This window comes from Mchenga conophoros, linkage group LG10 (genome assembly GCF_057382185.1).
Source record: "Mchenga conophoros isolate Kocher_MC1m ecotype Shallow Benthic linkage group LG10, M_conophoros_male_GT1.1, whole genome shotgun sequence".
Taxonomy (NCBI): domain Eukaryota; kingdom Metazoa; phylum Chordata; class Actinopteri; order Cichliformes; family Cichlidae; genus Mchenga; species Mchenga conophoros.
Window position 1 is genome coordinate 1758213 of NC_140535.1, and position 20451 is coordinate 1778663.

The 20451-nt window shown below is 39.9% G+C and overlaps 1 protein-coding gene across 1 annotated transcript in view; it reads left to right on the forward strand.

Moving 5' to 3' along the window:
- The first annotated feature begins 7793 nt into the window (after positions 1-7793).
- The window catches only part of cltca (clathrin, heavy chain a (Hc)), a 34818-nt gene continuing 22160 nt past the window's right edge, over positions 7794-20451 (forward strand). Inside the window, exons 1-2 of the mRNA XM_085288132.1 lie at positions 7794-8119; positions 19878-20085. Coding sequence (XP_085144258.1) covers positions 8078-8119; positions 19878-20085 — 250 coding nt within the window. The 5' untranslated portion in view covers positions 7794-8077. The remainder of the gene's footprint in view (positions 8120-19877; positions 20086-20451) is intronic.

Here is a 20451-nt window from a genome sequence, read left to right on the forward strand (position 1 = left end):
TTATTGTGGCATGTGTGATTCTTCACAACATTGCCACAATTAGAGGAGAACACTGTCCTTCTGAACCAAACATCAGCAGTGATCCAAACCATGAACATCCTGACCCTCCCACGGACATACAAGATGGAAGCGCAGTCAGAGACACCATATGTCACAATCATTTCTTTTGACCCATCACCTCAACATGTTGAAAGAAGAATAAACAGATTTTTTGTTCAACTGGCTTTATTGGTCGCCTGTGTTTCCTGTACACAAAGTATTAAAAGATGTAAACCTCATAAAGTGTCTCTGTTGCTTCCTCCTCTGTAACAGCTGTCAATGTTTCTTCATTATTTTCCTGTAGTAAAGAAATAGACAACATTGCTGTTCTACTGTAAACTCATATAATCTGTGGAGTATTACTCACAACTGCATGTTGGTCTGGCTCAACAGGAGGCTGCACCAGATGCAGTACACCATCACCATCAACTGATAGAATATGAGGTTTATACAGGTCACTTATAACTTACAAGGGACCAAATGGCAATTAACAAACATACCAATCACCTTACACTTCATTGTCATTATGCTCTCAAAGACAACCAAGACTGAGGGAAGGCAAAATCAGTAGGAAAATAACTTCACTACAAAATAATCCATTATGGTAAAGAGTTTATCAGATGAATGAGTAGCACTGCAAAGGTGACTGTGAAGAAAGGATGTATGCACATCATGTATTATTTTGAATTTACCCCCTTATGTAGGCACTTGTGTCTTGCGGGGTTATTGACTCAGAGGATGTCCCCGCAGAGATGCCTTCGGCCACAGGGCGCCCACTGTTTTGGCTGAGGGCAACTGCTCAGCCTCTGTGAGTGGTGGTGGTGGAGGACCCCCACCTGTTTTTCGGGCCTCCGCTTTTTTTCTGTTGGCTATAACGGGCCACATTTGAGCATACAGAGTAAGCAAATATGTACTTGTAATGTGCTCAGATAATTTCAATAAGTGCTTACAGAAAGAAAATTAATGTAGCCTCTAACTGCAATTGATTTACATGGGACACACAGACCAAGCACTATGGCTCATAATACAATTACACCTTACCTGTTTGGACTATATTTTTATATTTCATTTTTACTTGCTGCCAGGCACGTTTGGGGCCTGTTGGGTTGCACCTGCGCTCACATCACGTCACAAAATAAAATGTATAAAATAACAAATAAAATAACATATGATAAAATAACGTGTTAAATGGGTGGAAATCCCTCGATCAATGTTTATATTAACACTCACGCATTGACTCTGTCGGCTATGTTTTGCCATGCATGCTCCCTTTTACTTTTTTCCGCGGAATTTGCATGTTATCGGCATATGCTGCCATCAGAATTTCGGCCTCAAGCGCTGTGAAATACATTGACCGCGCCTTCTTTCCCTCCGTCTCCATGGTGACTCGCTTAATCTGTGCTCCGCTTATCAGGGCTTTATGTATCCTCGTCCGCGCGCTTCACTTGGGGTTAAAGCAACTCCGCGTTGACTGAACTAATTGTTATCAGCCTTTCTGAAACCGAATATTCCGAGTTGGACAGTTCGGGGTTACTCAACCGTGAGTGTCGTTTTTCACTCTGAGTTTTCCAAACCGGCTTCCTGAAACAGGGCCCTGGACTTTGACTGGGCCAGTCTAACACATGGATATGTTTTGTTTTAAACCATCCCATTGTTGCCCTGGCTTTATGTTTAGGGTTGTTGTCCTGCTGGAAGCTGAACCTCCGCCCCAGTCTCAAGTCTTTTGCAGACTCCAACAGGTTTTCTTCCAAGATTGCCCTGTATTTGGCTCCATCCATCTTCCCATCAACTCTGACCAGCTTCCCTGTCCCTGCTGAAGAGAAGCCCCCCCAGAGCATGATGCTGCCACCACCATATTTGACAGTGGGGATGGTGTGTTCAGAGTGATGTGCAGTGTTAGTTTTCCTCCACACATAGCGTTTTGCATTTTGGTCTCATCTGAGCAGAGCAGCTTCTTCCACATGTTTGCTGTGTCCCCCACATGGCTTGTGGCAAACTGCAAACGGGACTTCTTCTGGTTTTCTGTTAACAATGGCTTTCTTCTTGCCACTCTGCCATAAAGGACAACTTTGTGCAGTGCACGACTAATAGTTGTCCTGTGGACAGATTCCCCCACCTGAGCTGTAGACCTCTGCAGCTCGTCCAGAGTCACCATGGGCCTCTTGGCTGCATTTCTGATCAGCTCCTTGTTCGGCCTGTGAGTTTAGGTGGACGGCCTTGTCTTGGTAGGTTTACAGTTGTGCCATGCTCCTTCCATTTCTGAATGATGGCTTGAACGGCGCTCCGTGGGATGTGCAAGGCTTGGGAAATCTTTGTGTAGCCTAAGCCTGCTTTACATTTCTCAGTAACTTTATCCCTGACCTGTCTGCTGTGTTCTTTGGACTTCATGGTGTTGTTGCTCCCAATATTCTCTCAGACAACCTCTGAAGCCGTCACAGAGCAGCTGTATCTGTACTGACATTAGATCACACACAGGTGCACTCTATTTAGTCATTAGCACTCATCAGGCAACGTCTATGTGCAACTGACTGCACTCAGACCTAAGGGGGCTGAATAATTACGCACACCCCACTTTGCAGTTATTTATTTGTAACAAATGTTTGGAATCATGTCTGATGTTCGTTCCACTTCTCACGTGTGCACCACTTTGTGTTGGTCTTTCACCTGGAATTCCAATAACATTGATTCATGTTTGTGGCTGTAATGTGACAAAATGTGGGAAAGTTCAAGGGGGCAAAATACTTTTGCAAGCCACTGTAGTGGTGGTAGACAAACAGAAGGAGACAGCCGTAGTGATAGATGTGGCGATACTGAATGACAGCAACATCAGGAAGAAGGAACACGAGAGAGATGTTAGGTTACTTTTTATACGTTGTTCAGAGACATGCACTCTATGTGGAACATTTAAAGAGTCAAAGTTTCTTCTTTGTAAAAGAAATACAGCTGGTAGGGGAGTGAAAAGCCTTTTTCCACAACAAAAAGCAAAGTCAAAGTAGCCACAGGGTGTGTGATCTGGGAGAGACTCTCACAAGGATGATAAGTTATTTCATTTTTAGCAGAGAGAATGTTGCAATTCAGGATAAATAAGACACACCAGGACAGAGCAAAACTACCAGTAACAACTTTAAACATGGAAAATATTATAATGCTGCAAGCCATATATTATATGCATGAATCTGGGACCTGACTGGTGATGCCATTTCATATACACGCTAACCCACTGAGCTAACCAGGAACCAGAAGTATTTCTTCTGACTTTTCTGCTGTTTAAATAATTTTCCATTTCCAGTCCTTCTCACTCCCTTTTTATTGAGTACTTTAGCATTTTGATTGTTCAGAGATCATATGCTTATGCCTAAAGATGCGCCTCGTTACAGTATGAGAACTGGGGCAAAACTCTTCCATCAATTCAAATTTTACATTCACAGAGGTCTAATTAGAGCCTCGCTCCACTAGGTGGCATCAATATCCAAATAACTGCCTCCAGTGAAACCAGTCCTTCAAGGTTTTATTGAAATGCAGAAAAACATGTTTTTGTAATTCAATTATCTCAGAAATAGTCAATAAAAGGCTCATTATTTCTCACCTTTCACCTCATGCAAAAATGTTGTGACAATGCTGGTGCTGCTTTAGGCTGTCATCTGTGGCTTGTGACACACTATACTGCTGCCTGTTTGAAAGGAGCAAAGGCCCTCACACAGTCAATTAGTAACTTCCCCTTGAACTGTTGTTCAAAGGTTAGGCTACAATGCACATGTGACTGAGGTGCATGAGCAGAAATGTAAAGGGTCAAGATGGTCAAGCATTATTTAGCGTGTGTGTGTGTGTGTGTGTGTGTGTGTGTGTGTGTGTGTGTGTGTGTGTGTGTAATAAACTAGAAACTGCTAAATTATGAACACAAAAACACAGCGTGGCATGTGTCCCTTAACCACTGGCTGTTTTAGTGACACAGGCAGATGAAGGAAAGGGGAAAGAAACAGAAGAGGAGCTTTTCAATGTCAGTTCCGGATCCCAGTGTCAGTCCCTCTCAGTCATTCCTGATGGGATCCTCCCAGCCACAGGAAGACATGGAGCTCCCATCTGTGGCTAAATGCTTGCCAATGCACTGGGGTGTACTAGCGGTCAAGAAATGGGTAAAGGAGACAGTCACCTTTTTGTAAGTTGCTTCCAGTTACACATATCCCTGAGTCCAAGCATGGCTGCTCCTTTCACTGAGCTACATGGAAGACGCTTCTGTTATAAGACAATCAGAATGAAAGACCAGGGCAAGGGTGGCATAACTACCAGTGCTGCCCCTCATTTTGCATGAAATCTGCAGCTATACTTTCAGTGTCAGCAGGCCAGTGTGACGTGCTGATAGTCCCAAAGCCACTCTTTCATCCTAACACACATGGTGTCTCTGTCTTGGGTTTCCTCGCCCTGTGAATCCATGGCAACAGCAGCCTGAATGGTCTATTCAGGACTCTCTACTACGCTCTCCCCTGAAACTATAGAGAAGTAAACAAACGCCATAGTTGGTCTGTTCCAGATGCAGGCACACATTATAAGTAGATGAGTTCTTTTCATAAGACTTGGACAAACAAAATTCATCAGTTCATTTCTGGAAAAACTTAAATTGAAAATCTCATTGTCCTCTGCATCTCAGCAACCTCCACTGAACTTGCTTCATATGTGCTTCATGTGAGTCAAGAGTGACAGTCAGGCTGGTTTTCACACTGTGTGCATTCGTGCAGATGTGTTTATGTTTGTGGCCAAAAACCTTCATCCCAACAGCAGCCAGACTGTACAATAAGATAAGATAAGATAAGATAAGATAAGAGATAAGATAGAACTTTATTAATCCCTCGGGTGGGTTCCTCTGGGAAATTCGACTTCCAAAAAAAGCACAGCAACGACCGAAGTTACAGTTACAGAATTGTTATATATATACACACACACACACACACACACACACACACACACATATATAAATACAGAGACAAATATAAATAAAATATACAAAGGGGATAAATAGAATAAATAGGAATAAAAAATAAAAATACAAGTGAATTGCACATTCCAAGTATTGAGTCTATTGCACTGTTGACTATTTACAAAAAGTATTGCACAAGGTATTGTACAGTGAGGTGAAGAGGCACTACAGCTTAGTTGTTCCCCCCTCCTTTGTCCTCCTGTTTCCCCTCCCTCTCCCCTCCAGAGAGGAGTTAAACAGTCTGATGGCGTGTGGGACAAAGGAGTTTTAAGTCTGTTAGTTCTTGTCTTTGGGAGAAGCAACCTGTCACTGAACAGACTCTTCTGATTGTTTATGGCCGTGTGCAGAGGATGCCTGGCATTGTCCATAATGTCCATCAGTTTCTTTAATGTCCTTTTCTCTGCCACTGTCACCAGAGTGTCCAGCTTCATGCCGACCACAGAGCTAGCCCTCCTGATCAGTTTCTCCAGCCTGGATGAGTCCCTCTTTGCTGTGCTGCTCCCCCAGCACACCACAGCATAGAAAAGTACTCCAGCAACCACCGACTGGTAAAACATCCTCAGGAGCTTCCTGCAGATGTTAAAAGACCTCAGCCTCCTGAGGAAGTACAGTCGGCTTTGGGCTTTTTTATACAGGTGCTCTGTGTTGCATGACCAATGCATGACAATGCATGACAATATGCACAGAGGATAAATCAGTGTTGAAACAGCTAAAAAAATAAATATGGGTCAAAATGCCCTTAATGCAGTAAAATGAAGTCTTTGTGACATTTCTGTGTAGTTTTTGTGTATTCTTCTGTGTATTTTAGCACATTTTTGGCAGTTTTACTTTTTCCTCATTCATTTATTGTTTTCTACTGTATGTCTAATACAGTGCGTCTAACAAGTGTGAGATTAATAAAGTCTAAATCCATCTATGTTGTAGTAAAGAACAAATGTGATCAGATAAGATAAAAGTAAAGGAGCTTAGATGGGTGGGATCTAACCAATGAAGGGTGTCGATACATAAGAACATATAAGAAGAGTTGGCCATTCTGACTCAGTTATCTTTATTTTATTTTATTAGATATCCATTAGTCAGGGCAGCACGGTGGCACGGTGGTTAGACCTTCTTGCCGCACAGCAAGTGGTGGAGTTCAATTCCACCATCAGGCCGGGGTCTTTCTGTGTGGAGTTTGCATGTTCTCCCTGTGTTTGCGTGGGTTCCTTCCAGGTACTCCGGCTTCCTCCCACCATCCAAAGACATGTAGTTAATTGATTAATCCAAATTGCCCATAGGTGTGAATGTGCGAGTGAATGTGAGTGCGAATGGTTGTCTGTGTCTGTTAGCCCTGTGACAGACTGGCGACCTGTCCAGGGTGTACCCTGCCTCTCGCCCAGCACCCCCTTGCGACCCTGAAAAGGTGAAGCGGATGGATGGATAGATATCCTTTAGTCATGCTATGAATCATCATCTTTCGTATAAACACTGAATCCTGTTTGTTTGTTTTTTAATGTGCAGAACTGGCTTAGTCTCTGTTGTTGTTCAGTTCTCATCTGCAGGGAAGAACAACAATAATCTGATCAGATGTTCACCACCTCAAATTTAATCCCCCTATAACACACTTTATGCACAGTAATCTTGGAGGATGGTACCACAGCTAGGCATCTTGACACATGATTGACTAATACATGCAGATCTAGTCGTTTTCTTGCGATGTCTGTTTCCTCAGAAGCTATAATTGCTGGCTCGACAGAATAACATTTCTGCTGAAAGGTCAGCTCACTTAAGAGATGGCTTTCCCATAATTCAGTTTTATGTTGAGCAATAAGGTTACATCCTCTGCCAACAGAAATTGTGGATGTAAAAAAGGGAAATGAATACTCACTAAAATGCCTGCACACTCCACCCAACACGTATTGCATGCATCTGAACAAAACAGAAAATTTCTGCTATTAGACTTTCTAACCATAATATTTCACACATTATAATTCCTTTGACTGCCAAATTATAGAAAATAGATTCTAGTCGTCATGTGAATTCATAGGTATAGATTTCAGGGAGAACACAAGGGGACACAGCCTTACAAATATGTAGGACACACAAAGTTAATAAATAAATAAATAAATAAAAAGCTGTAAAACTACTGAGGAATGTGTTGACGTGTTAAGTATACTTTTACAATTAAAGACATTTTCTTGATAAATTAATGCAGGGGCGATTTCAAAAATTCACCAGAACAAGTCCCCCCAAACCCCAAGGCTGAAATTAAACAACACAAACACAATGGCCTGTATCAATAGGCACTGTAGTGAAAACTTAGTCCTTTAATGTGAACCATGCTGTGTACACTGCGTACTGACCAGTAAGTTCTTGTTAAGGATCAAGAAAATATATATTATGATAAGGAAAGAATCTCCTCTGCGCATTTAAATCGTAATTTAAAGTAATTTAGCGCTGTCCCGTAATTAGAATAAAGTTGAATTACTCGTTTGAGTACCGAGTGATCGGATTGGCTGAGAGGAACAAGTGTACAGCTACTATACACCGCGTAGGAATGACGTTAATTTAGAAAGACGAATGATGTGGCAAAAATCAAAGGGCGAACAGAAAGAAGTAGTCCCACTTTTACGTTTGTTCTCATATATTTTTATGCTGAAGTTCATTGTCTTATTTTGATATTTTAAAGAACAATTAAAATGTTATAAATGTTTCAAACAAACGGCAACATACTAAGCACAGTTCACGTTTTAAAAGTCGAAATACGTATCCATCCGCCTTATTGAGTGCACTTCCATTTCCGGGATGTTTTCTCTGCTGACCAACCTCCACCGCCATTGCAGGTCCAGGGAGTCGGTGTAGTGACAGTCGTTAGCCGGGGAAGACCGCAAGTAAACAGTTAAGGGAAGGAATAAAAAACAAATAAAGTACAGTCACACCGACAGCGCGTTTTAAATAAGGCGTAGAATTCGCTTACAATTGGACTTTAGACTAGAGACTTCCTGGCTGTCCGGCTAGGATCTGAGAGAAGCAGCCGTAGTTTGTTAGCATTAGACGAGACCGGAGGAGAGTGAGAGAGGAACCGCCATGGCTCAGATCCTGCCTATTCGCTTTCAGGAGCACCTGCAGGTATGTGAATCAATGAATGGTTAAATTGTTTGATCAAGTTCATCTTTCGGTCGCAATAACTGCCAGACTGGCTGTCGCTTCAGAGACTCTCAACACAAGTTTGAGATTGCTAGCAAGCTAAGTTAGCGTTTGGTGCTACGCTAACTAGCTTGACAGGGTGGATGACGTTTGTCTTGGCTAGTAGCATCAAGCATTCTTGCTAACACTTTGCTTACCCACCCTCGTTCGCTTCTTTAAGTCTGAAGTACAGAAATACAGCTTATAAATAATGCTAATAGGTCGTAGTGATGAACGGAAATATGTGTTTACCATTTCTCATAAGTATTTGCCCCATTCACAGCAAAAGTGTTCATTTTCTCGGAGTGGCTATTGCTGTCGTTGGTATTAATCGTCACTATCAGTGCCTTGTAATCGTCTGCTTCAGAAATGAAATAGTTATCCTTATTGTCGCCTGTTGCGACACCGCTCAATCGATTTCTTCAAATCACCATACGGCGCAAAAAAATATTAAAACTTCTACACCCGCCTTATTTGTCTGCGCCCTGATTATATGTACCGTCGTGTTAATTTGAAAGTGATTATTTGACCTTAAGGGGATATCACGTTGGCTGGTTGTACAAATGATCATGTGGTATGTTAGATAGCAATCCAGCGCCCGTGCTGAATGACTTTGCCAAAGTTAACTGTGACTCAAGAATTCACGGAGCCTCCTTTTCTATTCAGTACTCTTTCTTTTTATCTCCGAGGCACACCTTTATCGCAACGGAGCTGCTATTAAAGATTTTTATGCTATTTGTAAGTTCTTCCTTTTTGTGCACCCCCACGTATTACCTGGATTGTACGTACTTCATGCTTTAAATGGCCACACCTTTACTATAATGCCAATAAAACTGCTTTCAGGTCAGGTGGAGGAAACAGGAAGCCTATGGGTCAGTCTAAAGTGTTCCTGACTTTCAAGATGTAATGAATAAAACATAGACTTTTCGTGTCTAAATCAAGCTTCAAATGGGAACTCTGATCCACCCAAGTCTGTATTTGGTCTTTATTAAACAATTATCTCTGTTATCCAATGACTAAAGGCTTTGGGTGTCACATGAGACTAATAATTTGGTGTCAAAAAAGACATTTTAAGCTTTGATCAGTAGAACTGAGTTGTAAAAAGGGGGTCAGGCGTTATGTTCATTGGCTCAGTCACAGGTTAGCTGAGTGGATATTTGAACACCAGGTTCCTGATGTTACTTTTTCTTGCTGTTCAGACTCTGATCCTAATTGCATGTCTTAAGAGATTAGCAGTGTAGTAGTATGGTACCGCTGTTCTTGTTCATAGCAGGTAAATGCTATGGGTTGGCCAGACTGTAATTTGTGTCTGATAAATCTGTTAAACCAAAGATGATTAACATTTTCAGTACAGCGCAGCATTCCCTGTTACTACATTCTTAATTCATAAAGAAGTTAATTCATGTCACAGACATTGATGAGTTAATATGTAGGCCTATCACATGGGGTTGTATGGAGGCTGAGCTTCACAAAGCTATGCAAAGACCTTTTGTGCCTAGAGTTACAATGAAATTATTATTGAATGATTTTTGACATGCTTATTAAGTCCTTTTGGTTGTAGAAGCAAACAGAGCAATACAAAATTGGCAAATTGCATTGTGACTTAACTAGTATTTTATCTTTAGTGAGGGGAAAAAGCGCTGTCATCCCCTAACAGTGCATCTTTCGCTTTCAAATGTGATGACCATTTAATTCATTGAAATCACAAATTTCACAGTCAGCTGCAAGGTGAATGTATTTTTTGTGCTTGTTCTTTGGTCCATCTTTAAAAACTGACGCTATAGCTTTTAATTAATGTACTGTACTGTAATTCTCAGACTCACCAGGTTATGTTATGTGACACAAACAAAGAGATCTTCAGCACATATCACTAATGCATGACCTGCATATGCGGTTTCATTCATGATGCATATGGAGTTTCTGAACAAATGCATGGTAGAATCACTGCAAGAATTTCTTTCACTTTTGACTTGGTCAAACTCTTTAGCTGTCCGTTTAATTATACTCATGAAGTAATCTTTTTTTTCTAATTATACCAGCTAATGGTTACCACTATTATGAGTGTGTTTAAGCTTGGATTATCTGTGAGAAACATCTTATATCTTTCTTAGTCCAATTACTGAAAAACCAGATGAAGCTGAACTCATTTGATCAAATGAGTAACTGTCAGTGCCTGGATGCAAATCTGTCGTTTCACCTTATGGTTGATGTTCTTTTTGCTTTGTTCATGTGGAGCAGAAATATTTACATAGTGCTGCTAGCCGTGTTTTATTTCTTAAGCTAGTTGGCAGGAATCCATCCAATATAAGATTGTGGCCCAATGGTGATATTTTATAATTAGTACTATTGTGATCACTAGCCAGTGCCAAAACCATTTATACTTTTATTTTATGGATAAATAAAATATAAATTGTGCCATGAATACAAGAATGTTAAAAAAAATTCAGCTTCTCTATCATTGCATAACATATGAATCATCATCACATCTCATTTTCCAATAGGCTAATCTAAGTCCACAAAGCTGCCTACCAGTGTTCAGCTTATATTGTTGCATTTCTTTTGGGTACTAGTTAGTAGTAAATCACCGTATAGGCACTGTTTGAGTCTACACCACTGTGTGCTTAGCTGTGATTAACAATGGATTCGGAGCCTGTTAGACAGACTTGAAATTACCTCAGGTATCTCTTTTTTGTTTGTTTAATGTCTTAGGCTGAAAAATTGGATGTATCATAAAACATTCTTTGTGCAAATATGCATATCTCAGTTATGGACCATTATAGCTCCTTCACATCTAGCTCTACTGCTTTATTTATACTTTAGACTCAAATGTCCACGGTGAGACCGTCCTGATGTCAGGTCATGGTTTATGCTTTTGTTTTTCACCCGTGAATTCTCAACCAAGCGAGTTCAAATACAGACAGACTTTAAGATTTGCTTTAGTGTTAAGTCAAAGTCAAACCCAATTTCAATCACTCACACAGTTTTGCATCATGATGTATGCAGGGATATTGTTTTCAATGCCATGTTCAAGGTTTTTTTTTTTTTTTTTTTTTTTTTTTTTTTTAAAAGTCTAAAAGTGATTTTGGATCACCCTTCAAGGCTGCTGGGTGTCACCAGTGTTGGGTGATAGCTTAATTATTTTGCTCATTATTCATATTCTGACCAGACTGACATAAATGTCACGAACAAACTGGATGTTTGCTGATGTTGTGCTTAAATGGATATTTAAAGGTATGCTGGTTAATCAATTAGTCAGCACAAAGCTTGAATAAAAGCTTTAGATTAATCAGTAACTAAAAATTATACTTGAAACCACATTAATTTGGTTCTATACTTTTGAATCTGAACTTTTATAGATGTAAAACATGTCGAAATAGGATTGTTGCATTAATCATGTCGATTTTACTGGATCTGAATTGGAGAGCTGAGGCACTGAGCTAGCAATACATGTTAAACTTGGTAGTCTCAGTCTTTGCAGTTTCCTCCCTCCCTTGGTCTCCCTCACACTATCCATCTGTGTGTCATCCGGTCTACTTGCACATCTTGCATTTTTATATATCATCCATTTATATAGTGTAGTGTTGACTCCAGTCAAACAGACATGATAGCATAAGTGACAGTGTCACATCTTTCCCTCACGTGGTATAACCTTCAGTTTGCCATTCAGAAAAAGAGATAATTGTCATTTAGGTTTTAGTGGTGTTATTGTTCTGACAGAAACCAGTCTCAAAGTAAGCACGGGAGTGTAATCTGTAATCTTCAAAAATGGCTCCAGTTTGCGTAATGGCAACATGGTATCATTCTCTGTTGATGAAGACTTCCATTTTGCATTTAGTAAGCAGGGTTTGACAAGGCAGGCTTCCTATCCAGTGCCCAAAGATAATCTGATGATATGTAGGGAAAACCATAGATTGTGTGTTGAGTAAATACAATATTTCACATGCACAAGTCCATAATTGCATGTTACTCTTATCTACTTTTGGTGTACACAGATTTTTTTGTCTTGATGTACACAGTAATTTGTTACATTTGCAAAAGATGTCTTCATTTATCTCCCTTGGTTAAGATTTTGAATTGTACTCGAGCTTTTTCTATTGTCTTTTGGTATATACTGAAAACACTGCATTAAAATACACTATGACAGAAAATGTATACATTTCCGTAATTGGGCTTTTAGTAACAAATGCATGACAGCAGGCCCACAATATAGTGAAAATTTCAAAAAGTTTCTCTTACTTGTACTAGTCTAATTAGAATACTAATTATAGCTCAGTGTCATTATATTACTGGACTAGGCTGTCTTTTACAGTTGTACTAGCTTCTTTTCCTTTGAAAGAGTTTGATATTCACAAAAAATTGTCATTTAGATAAATTTTGCCCTACATAGGAAGACCTTGAGTTAAATATACAAATTTACGCAGGGTGCAAGAAAGAAGAGGATGTGATTATTAGTGGTGATCTTTCAAATAAGTGTTGTGGTTAGCTTTAAATTAGGTGTTTGTAGTCTGCGAAAGGGTTTAGTTCCCTGAAAACCTGACGCTTTGTATCTAAAGTTAAATGCACTCACAATAGTATTTAATAGCAAATTGATTTAGTTCAAAGCAAATACTTGTACATCCCTTCTGTTTGCCTGTTGAGGAGGGGCAGGTTGTTTCATGCTTTTTACAAAGGTTTGCATGTCACACTTTGACCTGTGCTAGTAAATGACCACCTGATACCTCGTGACAGGCTGGCAAGGATACAGATTTGCTGAACACTTGACATTCTGCAGCAGCCTCTAAATGTAAGATAAAGCTCTCATTTAGGGAAAGAAGGAAACTGTAGTCTCACAACCACCTCAGCAAGAAATGACCTGAACTGGAGACAGATGATGTTCAGAACCCCTTCCATCTTTTTTCCTTTCTAATACTATAATTGTAAAGGCAGCACTTTTTATGCCTCACCCATGATCCCATGTCCCCCTCCAGTGGCCCATGATAGCAGAGAAGGCAGGATTCGGCAGGCCTGTTGTTTCAGTCCTGGTAGACAATGACTCCCTGGCTTCCTGTTGTGGAGTATTGCAAACAAGTCCTGCTAGCCTCAGCACATTACATAGCACATCCTTCCCTACCCTGCCTTGAACTTTACATGTGCAAAGTTTATTTTCTGCTGAACAAGATGCTGCTTTCCTTTAAGGGAAGAGCATACAGGTTAACTCTACTGACAGGGCTGACAGGTTGTTGGAGAATAGTTCAAATCTTTCTGTGGATTTATTGTCATTGTAAGATTATGCAGCAGCCATGTGCTCAGTTGTTGGGCCTTTACTAAATGTGTTTGACTTGACTTTCTTGGAGTCGGTTAAACTCCATTCTTACTAGGGTTATATATTTGTTTATAGAGGAGTTGCTTAAAATTTGACCTATTTTGGAACAGTACATGCTCGATATATTATTGCATTGGTTGCAAACAGGGTTTGGGGCTTCTTGTGGTAAAGAAAAATGTAAAGATTTTCAAAATATTTTTAAGCCTGTTAAATATTTTTGTTACGCAGAGTAGTGACAGCATATCCAAAAATGGATGAAAGAAACTGAAACATTATTAAGATTATATAGTGTTTCCAACTTTTGGCCAGAATGGCCTCTCCCTCTCCAAGGGACTAAGTGAATAAGTACCATCATATGGGGTGTTAATTATATTTTTATCTAGTTAGTTCTCATTCCCAGGATATGATTTGCTTAAACTTGAGTTATCTGTCCTTCTCTGAAGTTCAGTTGTTGTCACTGTGATTAAAACTGATAATTTCCTGTACTGTGATCTCAGTTCCTGTTGCAACCTCACATTGAAGGTATTGGAGTCAGTCTATTTATGACATAAATCGAGGTCATGAGTGTCTGTAAACCTTGGCTAATGTGCTTTTTTTCCCCAGTAGATAAAAATGCAATCTGCATCTGCTTTGACTTTTTTTTTTGTCTCAAAGTTTCAAATTGGGATCTTTTTATTAGGCTTTTTGTTCTGAATGTCACGTTTGTCCCTAGTGCTGTTGAGAAATACATAATTATGCTAACTTAACTAATTGGTGTATAACTGATGTAAATTGTCAATAAAGCATGTGGATGGGCACTTTCTGCCACTGATAAGATTACAGGGCACTTGTGGTGCAACGGATGAAAAATCTCAGGGTTCGGATCGGATCACGGTGTTAAGTCACGGATCGGATCAATTTTCGGATCAGCGAAAAAAGACAAAAATTGAACATTTACTTATTTACTTATTGAAGTATTTTTTTGCCTGTTAAAAACATTCAACTCTAGACTCATTGCATGCAATTATTAAAAAACAAATTATGGTACAATATAGGGCTTTGTATCTACCACTCAATTCAATTCAATTTTATTTATAAAGCACCAAATCACAACAACAGTCGCCTCAAGGTGCTTTATATTGTAAGGTAGACCCTACAATAATACATACCGCTCATTATATCGCACTCTGCTGTGATATGAGCTGTCACGGTCACGTAGCTTTCCGTTGTCCCGGAGGTCCACCCATTTGTAGTAGTTAGGGCAACAGAATATGCCTGGGACATTTCAGCCATAACTTAAATCTTTTTCTGATCATACATGCTTGGAATGATCTTGCCACTAAAGTGGACACGCAACGAGATATCATAGCGTGGCTCGTTCATCCTAGTTTAAACCCCTTGTTTTGCACAAAGGAATACGGCCTCCCATCTGCAGCTAAACACCCCAATAGCTTTTGTAATAGCTTTAGCCCGGTCGGATTGGGCAGCAAAGGGCTGCTTAAATACTGCAAACTCCTCTGCTCCTCCACTCACTCCACTCCACTTCGCTAGCGCTGACCATAACTATTGCTTGACAGACCCACCACGCCACCATACACATATTTTTTTTTTTTCTTCTTTTTTGAATCTTCGGATCACATGCGTGCCGAACCGTGGAGTGGGATCGGTTCGGATTACGGATCAACCGTGATCCGTTGCACCACTACAGGGCACATGGCCAGGTATCTTCCTTAGCTTATATAGCATAGCAGTTTTGGTCAGTAAAGGAAAAAATGATTGATCGTGGAAAAAATAACTAGAACATTATAATCTGTCATTGAATAAAATAAGGCTGGGCTTGAGCTAATGGTTTGTAAAGAGATGAATAATGGTAATAGTGTAATCATAATTCACAATGTCTCTTGCTGGCATTTTGTTGCTGCCATTGCAAGTGCTTGCTGAACTACCGTATTTTTCGGATTATAAGGCGCACTGTCGACAAACGGGTCGGTTTTCATAGATAAGGCGCACCAGTATATGTTGTTCCAGTGTCTTTCTAATTTTTGCTATGTAACTTTGCACTGTCCACTTTTTGCTGTAACAAAACAAATTTCCCACGTGTGGGACTAATAAAGGTTATCTTATCTTACATTAATGACTAACCTCATATTGTGGCTGGATTATCTCAGTTGTTCTCCCCTACAGAAGTTTGGTCCGTTTACAGCAATTTTCCATGCGATTGCATTTGTCAAAAAAACATCGGGAACTTTTATCAAGTGGAAAAAAGTTAGCGTTCAGGTTCACTGTGTTATGCTTTGTTATGCTAACATAGCTGTGTCACTAGCGATCACTAGCACAGCATTATATACCATCTAGCCCTACTTCAGTAACCCTACAAACATCACTATTGTGTACTTTTCTGTCTTCATTCATGTTGGTAGTGATAGCAGCCAGATTGCTACATTACATTGTTTTCATGTAATCTGCATGAAAACAAGCGCTCACTCTTCCTGCTCAACAAATGACAAGGGCGGAGCCTTATACCACGTGATACAGAAGCTGTGCCGTGTGATGCTAAAATTAGCAGGAAAAAACAACGGAGAGCACGTCAGGGATGACGAGAAAGTGACAGGAGAAAATCCGTCCCGGTCAACCACCCAAACATCAATAACGGGAACCTCATACAGCGCTTCCCTTTACCCGTCGAACTCCCGCAGGCACAAAGAAATTACGGAGGCTATCACTTATCACCTGACCAAAGATATGGCTCCCATCAACACTGTGCAAAACGAGGGATTTAGGAAAATGATCAACACCCCAGACAAACGCTACACAGTGCCGTCCCGCAACTACTTTTCTATTGTTGCACTACCTGCTCTATACACGCAGCGTCGAGCAACGGTGGAGACGGAATTTCGTTCGAGGTCAGTAAACACAGCCAGAATTCATAGATAAGGCGCACCAGATTATAAGGCGCTCTGCCGATTTTTGAGAAAATTAAAGGATTTTAAGTGTGCCTTATAGTGTGAAAAATATGGTAGTCTCTGCTACATCAGCATTTACGTGCTCTAGGTGATCGATTCTGTAATTATCTTTCTTAAATGTGTTTATTTTTTCCGTCTTCTTCTTCATTAAAAAAGTGTTTTACCAGGTGCTTTGCCTACCCTTCGTAGTTGTATGCATTCTTTATTCTCTTTGTCCACACTTTCTAAATACAGATTAGTTTGATTTTCACTCTTGCTTCATGCAAGTCTCTCGGAGGCTCTTCCTTTATCCTATCATTGATCAACTGTGGAGGGCAGCACAAACAAATTTTTAATTTCGATTATGATTTTGGCATATCAGAATTAAAAGAACATGATCATACAATATTTAAAATGCATGCTCATCATATTGGCATATCCTATTCAAAGAGTACTGTCTGTTTGCAGAGCAACAGAACTAATCTAACTAACCTTTACCCTGAAAACACACGACAGTCTGCGGTATAGTTAATGCGTAAAGACCAAGAAAAACGTTTTATGTGAATCGTTCAAATTGTCAACTTGGATATCAGTAAAAATGAGCTTGTGCAGTGTGTCAGTGCAGCACAGTGTAAATGTGAAATCAGTGGTCTGTTATTTAATTTTGCTAAGTTTCAGTACAAAGATTTATACAAAGCAATGTTCTGTTTACATCAGAGTGCAGAGAATTCAACAAATGAATAATAATGACTTTACTATTGAACAACGTCACTTTGGACATAATTGTGTGGCTCTAGTTGGTTGGTTGATGTGTTAACAGCTATGCAGAGCAGTGCTAGACTGAATGGTTAAATGATTTTCCACATTGTTTGTAGCTCCTTTGGGCTGACCTGCTTTCAGCCAAATTCCTGCTCAGTGATGTTGCAGCAGTGTTAACCCACAGTAGTGTTTTACTCCAAGGTTTCCATAGCAAAACAGTCTCTCAAACTGTGGTGTGGTCAATCAGTCTGCGTTTGCTTTTCTTTATTCCGTGCAAGAGGGGTAGCATTCATTGTGATAAGGCCATGCTGGTCTTTCCTGTTTTAGAAATGCTTTTCATGTGTGAATGAAAGGGCTTCCTGCTGATCCAAGAATAGATGAGAGGGAAGCGAAACGCATAAATCTGTTTAGAAATATTGTGTAATAATAGCTTCTTCTTGTGTTTTAAAATGTAGAAATACATCTGTTTGAATTAAAGTGCACTCATTTGAAGGCAAACTAGTAGTTCATTCACACAGCAGCTGCATGGGATGTTGCCATAACTGAATAGAGAGTGCTTGGTTATGCTGACCATCTATTTAAATTAATTTAAGCTATGTAGTATCTCTTGCTGTGTTTTCATGAAACAAACTGTTGCTAGATATTAGTGAAAGCTGATGTGTTCAGGGTCAGAAGGATTCTCCACATAGGCCGTTTCCCTTTGTCCGGTGTTTGAATAAATGTTGTCTTAGTAAACAAGGCTTCCATACTGGACAATGGCAACGATAAGAGGCATGGAAGCTCCAGTGACGTTACTGTATGATGTCACCTCTCCACTGTTCAAAAAAAATGTTCAGATCAGTTTTCAGTTCTTTCCTCATAGCTTGTAGTAAGACTTGTTCTGTACAGTTGTTTGCACTGTCATTGAGAGGGAACCAGGTTACACACTGTGTGGTTGGGGCAGGGTTGTGGAGAGGGTGTGTCCTGTCATTGATAAAAGGTCTCTTTCGTTGAGCAGTTTTCAGAACTGTGAGTGTGTTTGCTGATTAGAATTGAACTAGGCAAAATTTTTAGAAGGGGGTCACATTTTTATCTCAAGACTCTTAAAAATGAACATTTGCCAACAAAGATGGGAGTGATCCAATATGCTTTAACCCCCCCCCCCCCTTCCCCCCCTCCAACATAAAACATTTCAGGACTACAAGTGAATGTGTAAAATTTTATGGCTGGTTAATTTAAGCAGGCAGTAATAGATTGTGCACCTTTAACACACAGATTAAGATTTATTAAGCGTCATTATAAGTATAGTAACAGCTGTCTACTGAAAAGACAAAAGATATTTATGTCATTTGCACCCACGGATTTATTTTGAATAAAATGAGAAAGCATTGTAACATTTCTGAGGCCATTTTTCCTGAAAGCAAAGCATTATACAACCATTACCAGCTTTATTCACATTACTGCAATAGGATATATGTTTATTTTTTGTAAATGATTGCTGCGCATGATATAGCAGTTATGTCTGATCAAAGATGCAAATACTTGGCCATAAATAAAAATGTATATACACGGTAACGGTCTTGGGTTTAAACACAAAACCATGTTCTAAATAGTTGTGATTATTCAGCAGTTGTACAACTGTGGTATATTACTCATTGACAGCCAAAAATTGGAGGAAGTTGCAACAGCAAAACATGGTGCATGGGATGGTTTTTGTAGTTTCATTTCCTTTAAATTTACGTTATACCAGTGTTGGCTGCATGTGGTTGATAATTGCCTTTTTCTTATTTTTCATGTTGAGTATTATTCGTATAGTTAAGCAATGAAAACTGCTTCTTCTTGATACTCTCGCTCAGAGCTGGCTTTGCCCATTGCTCCTCTGACTGTCCTCAGCAAGCACTGCTGTGTCAGGGTTTGTGTAAGGCAGGCAGGATACCCTGTTTCCAGCCTTTGTCAGTAAGCAGATCTGCAGAACTTGCTGGTGTTACATGCGGCAAATTGTTTCACACACAGCCTGAGGCTTTATTTTTATGCAGGTTAATTTTTTCACGTGTCCTGTCTCTCTCTTCATGGAACACCTACAAGTAATTGAAGCTAAAGCTAAGGCGTGCTCTAATGTACTTGAGTTTCCCTCAGGGATTCAAATTGGTGTTAATTTAGGTAAAACTTGGACAAAATAAAGCACCAGTGGTTGTCTATATGACGTGACAGAATCCTCTTCATGCACTGATATTGGTATATATTGTGTTGGCAAACCAGCTCCTGTGAAACATAATAATTTCTGAGATGTCAGACTGTGAATAGTTCCTGTTAGTCAGACTAAAGAGACACTTGAGTGTTATGTAATGATGTTGCAGTTTCCTCTTTGGCCCATACTTTGAGAACTTGGCTGTGCATTAGCTCTCCACCCAGGCCAGGCAATAACTGTTACATCCAGTACAAAACTACATGTGTCCAAAGAACTGCTGCCTAGCTCCAGTATGGCAAACTCATCCGCTCTCTGTGGTAGTGCACAGTAGCTGAGTTTAAAGTCCCAACATTCTTAGTGGACCCTGTTGTTTGGTCAACTCCTGGCATTAATTTGACTATAGATTTGTCAAAGGCTTAGGTTGAAATTGTGACAGGAACAATGTGACGTATTGTTTCCCAAGATGATCTTCATATTTACCTAACGAACCTTTTGCTGCCCAGTTCTGTTCAGGCTCACATGGTTCTGCTTTTTTCCCCTTGTTTCTTTTAGCTCCAAAACTTAGGGATCAATCCGGCCAACATAGGCTTCAGCACCCTAACCATGGAGTCTGATAAGTTCATCTGTGTGCGTGAGAAGGTGGGTGAGCAGACTCAGGTGGTGATCATCGACTTGGCCGACCCCAACACACCTATCCGCAGGCCCATCTCAGCTGACAGCGCCATCATGAATCCAGCCAGCAAGGTCATTGCACTTAAAGGTATGGCAGTCTATTTACATTTCAAAGGCTGCATGTCTCTGAGTGCAGTGCATTACCACAGAGAGAGGGAAATGTGTTAAATCCTGTGTGTTAAATATCAGGGTTTAACACAAACGTTAACTAACCACTTGTAAGGGACTTACAGCATTTCATTAGGACATGTTTTTCTTCTATATAGCTACATGTTATCCATTTAAAATTTTAAGAATATTATGAATTATTTTCACTTATTTATGTCCATACACATCCAGCTACTTTAGTTTTCCATTGTGGATTAGTTTTTAATGGCCAACATGTATGTTTTTGTTTTTTTTCTTCCTCAAAACATTTGTCCTGTAAATACTCAGAATGGGATATTTTTTATTC